The sequence below is a fragment of the Aquila chrysaetos genome, chromosome 25 (genome assembly GCF_900496995.4).
Source record: "Aquila chrysaetos chrysaetos chromosome 25, bAquChr1.4, whole genome shotgun sequence".
Lineage (NCBI taxonomy): Eukaryota > Metazoa > Chordata > Aves > Accipitriformes > Accipitridae > Aquila > Aquila chrysaetos.
This window is the reverse complement of record NC_044028.1, coordinates 19,116,117-19,120,470: the sequence shown is the minus strand read 5'-3', so window position 1 is coordinate 19,120,470 and position 4,354 is coordinate 19,116,117. Positions and strand designations below refer to the sequence as shown.

The 4,354-nt window shown below is 62.9% G+C and overlaps 1 protein-coding gene across 1 annotated transcript; it reads right to left on the bottom strand.

Moving 5' to 3' along the window:
* Positions 1-2,299: 2,299 nt before the first annotated feature.
* On the bottom strand, positions 2,300-3,631 carry LOC115336029 (noggin-2-like). The gene has a single exon (XM_030002474.1). It carries the CDS (start codon positions 3,020-3,022, stop codon positions 2,384-2,386), a length of 639 nt encoding a protein of 212 aa, XP_029858334.1. The 5' UTR covers positions 3,023-3,631; the 3' UTR covers positions 2,300-2,383.
* Positions 3,632-4,354: the final 723 nt, after the last annotated feature.

Below are 4,354 nucleotides of genomic sequence, written 5' to 3'. Positions count from 1 at the left end.
TGGTCCCTCACTGATGAACGTGTGGAAAGGCCAACCTGCCTCCTCGTGCGGGGCCGCACAGATGACCACAGGGCTCTGCAGGGACATTGGCTGCTGGATGTCACTGTCCCTCTCGCCTCATCCCCACTGTGCCTGTTAGAAAAGCTCTCTCCCTGTTTCGGCCTCAATCTGTGCATGACCTCTGGGCTCTGCAGGCCTGCTCCCGGGGACTCGCCGGACCGCGGTCCCCTTGGAGGAAGATGGAGGGATGCGAGCCAGACCCCTCAGAGGGTCCTGGCGCCTTCCCACGGGCTTGGTGTCATGCTGCTCTCCTCCGCTGCGTGCCGAGCTGGAGGGGGACGGGGTCTCCCCACCGCTCCACAGACGGCTTGGCGGAGCACAGCTCCTCGCTGGCAAGAGCCTTCAGCAGCAGTTTGTTCCTTGGGGATGCCGGGCGCGTTTCAGACACCGGAGGGAACGGCCAGACCTTCCCCTCCAGCACCAGCAGCCCACGCGGAGCATGCAGGGGGACGGCCTGGCAGCCCGTCAGGGCCCTGCTCCAAGCCCTATGACAGACAGACAGACAAACAGACAGATCTCCTTCGGGAGCGGGCTTGCACTGCCAGTGCCCCCGCTCACCAGTGCTGGGCTCCTCCCCAGCCAGCCCGGCTGCCGGCAGCCTGCCCGTTGCGGAGCCGTCCCGTCTCTCCCTTGCCCTGGCTCCATGAGCTCCAGCGGGAGAGTGGGGGGTCCCACCGGTCCCGGCACACGAGGATGGTAAGCTGAGGGCACACAGCACCATTGCAGGATCAGCGCTTCCTCCTGACCCCAACACGCACCCGGCTACACCGCAGGGGAGAGATGCCAGCCCCGGGGCTTCGTCGCGGCAGCAGGGCTGGGCATAGGGCTCGTCTCCATCCTTCCCTCCTGTGCTAGTGGCGGCAGCCGAGAAAAAACATTTGTTCTGACACACACGGGGCTGCCAAGCTGTGTCAGGCGCTTTGATGGCCGGGGCGGTAACCTCGACCGCTTCCTCTGCCAGCGGGAGAGCCAAATCCAAGAGCCACAGAACATGCGGGAGCCCGGGACGGGCGACACGAAGCAGGAATCTCCCAAGGACTTCAGATGACACCTCCTGTCCGGGACATCGCAGCTCTTTTATGCGTTATGAGCCATTTCTCTCCCGTCTTTTTTTTTTTCCCCAACAGGTTATATACACAAAGAAAACCTAGAGCGGGATCCTGGAGAGGCGTAAATCAGTGGAGCTCTACCAACCTTCCTGGGCGTCTCACGATTTACACCAGCATGGCCCAGCCAAAGCCCTTTACTCATCACCTGCTCTGAGCAAGAATTCGAGTCTCCGCTGGTCTCCCAGGGAGCTGGGGTGCAGCATGGGGTTTTTCTTCAAAGATAGAGTTTATTGCTAAAAATGTTTTGATCAGTGATAGCTCATATTTACATTGATATGTTTTTAAAGGAATATTCAAGTAAACATTTCCAATAGTTTCTGGCATAATCTCTAGCTTTTTTTCCTATACACAAACGTTAAAAATAAATAAACTGTACACAGAAAATTTCCTTTAACATCTCTACATGACTATATGTATTCCCACACAACAAAACGATTCCACTCTTTCATAGATTTGTACTTTTCTTTAAAATTTCCTCCTTAATTAATTGTTATACACTTAAAAAAAAAAAAACCCTAGAGAGCTTGGCAAATTAGTTCAAACATCAGTGACAAGGTCTGAAGAAGACAAAAAAAAAAATACAGCACAGAGAAACAACCGTCTTCGGGGATGCTGCCGTTCTTTCTTTTCTTTTTTTTACCCACCCCCCCCCCTTCTCCTTTTGATAAAATCATCTTTACAGGAAATTTCTGCCCTTCCCTTCAGCAGGGAAGTGCTCAGGTTCTGTGGGGACGGGTTTAAAATGTGGTCCTATGTCTTTAAAATAATAATAATAACAATAATAATTATAATAATAATAAAAAAACAGCTGCGATTTCCCCCCTTTCCTTTAAAATCTCTCTATTTACACGGCTGGTTATTTTTTTTTCTTTTTCTCTTTTTTAGTTTTTTATTTTCCTTTTGTTAGAAGGCTATATACGTATAAAAATAGACATCTGATTGTAGTGCTTTACTGTGCCTTTGGCCTGCCCTGCAGTTCCTGGGTTCGCTTTTCCCCTTTCAAATAAAATAACATTAAAATAAGTCCAAAAAAACCCCAAAACCCCAAAACCAAAAACCCGGTTCCTCCCCACCCCCCCCCCGCGCTGGGGGGGGGTGTGGAAAAAAAAAAACCCAAACCCACCAACCCCCCCCCCCCCCCCCCCCAAAAAAAAAAAAAAAAAAAAAAAATCATCCAAACGACAGAAGGCGGCAGTGCAAGGGGCCGAGGGAGGCTAGCAGGAGCACTTGCACTCGGAGATGAGCGGGTACTGCACGGGGATCCAGGTGCAGTACTTCTGGCTGGACCAGCCCTGGCAGTGCCAGCGCAGGAAGGTCTTGGTGACCGACTTGACGGGCTTGCAGAACATGCCCTCGGGCAGCGAGCAGGACTTCTCGGCGAAGCAGTTGCCCTCCTTAATGTAGCGGGGCCAGAAGCGGACGCCCAGGTCCTTCCAGGTGTAGAGGACGGGGCAGTAGGTGTACGCCCAGAGCCACTGCAGCACCTTCCGCCGCGCCTTCTTGCCCACCTTGAGGCGCGGTCCCTGGGGCGGACCCAGCTCCAGCCGCCGCAGCTCGGCCGGCAGCGCCGCCCGCCCCCGCCCCGCCGCCGCCTCGGCGCCCGAGGCGTTGGCCGGCCCCGGCACGGCCACGGCCATGAAACCGGGGTCGAAATGGCTGCCCAGCTTCTTCCTCAGAGTCCTCTCGTCCAGGTCCTGCTCCTTGGGGTCGTACTCGGGATCCGGGTGCTCCACGATGTCTTTGACGGGCAGGTTGTCGCTGGGCGAGGGTCGCAGCCGCAGGAAGGGCTGCCCGCCCCCCGGTCGCAGCAGCCCCAGGCAGGAGCAGAGCAGGAGCGCCCGGATCGCCGTCATGCTCCGGGCGGGCCCCCGCCGGCCCCGGCTCGGCGCTGGCTTCCCCGCGGGGCTGGCGCTGCGGGCTCGGCTCCTAGCGCTGCCCGGCGGCGCCTGCCAGCTCCCGGGGACTCATAAATAGGCAGAGACAAAAGTCCGGCGAGGCCCGTTACTTTAAATAGCTCGGCCGGGGTTGTGTGACAGACGCATCTGAGGCTCGCTCCGCGCCCGCGGCCGCTGGCTCCCCGGGGCTCCCCGCCGGGCCGGCTCCAGCCGCGGCCGAGAGCGCCGGGGGGTCCGTGCCTCCCCCGCGGGCGGCGGCGGGGCAGGGCAGGGCACGGCGGCGGCGGCGGCCGAGCCTTCCTCCTCCGCCTCCTCCTCCTCCTCCTCCTCCGCCGCCGCTCTCGCTCGCTCCCCCCCAAAATTCACAGCGGACTCGTCTCCATCGCCATGGTGACAGCTGGGCCGAGCCCCACGACAGCTTGTCTAGACGGTGTGACAGGGTTTGGCGTGAGACCGGAGCCCGAGAATAAAACCCTCCTTTATAGCCGGGCGAGCCGGGCGAGGGGGCGGGGAGGAGGGTCACGGCGCCGCGGCCCGCTCGGGCGGCCCCTGCGCGGGCACCGCCGGGGCGCGGGGCTCAGGCGGCGGCGGCGGCGGCGGCGGGCGGCGCCGGCAGCGCCCGCGGCCCGGCCGGGCTCCTCCTCATGGCGAGCGGCTGGGGCGGCCCGCGGCCCCCCGGGGCATCCTCGGCGGGTGGGTGGGGAGGGTGGGTCCCCGGCACCGGCACCGGCACCGGCGCGGCGAGGCGAGGCGAGGCGGCGCGCCCCGGCTCCCGGCGCGGTCCCTGGCGGCGCCCGCCGCTCCGCGCGGCTCCTCGGCGGGGGCGGGCAGGGGAGGGCTCGGCCGCCGTTCAGCAACCCCGGCGACCCATGCTGCCGCTGCTGCCGCTGCTCCGGGGGCCCGGTCGGCCCCGCCGCGCTCAGCGCATCCAGCCGCTGCTCCGCGCTTCGCCCGCTCCGCGCCCTGCGCTGCCGGCTCGGCTCGGCGCGGCGCAGCCCGGCGGGGCTCGCCTCGGCTCGGCTCGGCTCGGTTCAGCGCGGTTCGGTGCGGTTCGCTGCAGTCCGCTCGGCCGCTGCCGCGCAGCCCTCCCCTCTGCGCCCCGCCGCCCGCCCGCCGCGCACTGCCGCGCCGCCGCTCGCCGCCCAAGTTAAATACGCGCCCGGCGCGCGGCCGCCCCGCCCCCGCTGTCACTTTCGCCGCGCGCTGAGTGACAGCCGCGCCCGCGCGGCCGCCGCCGGGTCCTGCCGCCCCCCCCCCCCCCCCGGTCGTCGTCGTCGTCCCCCCCCCCCG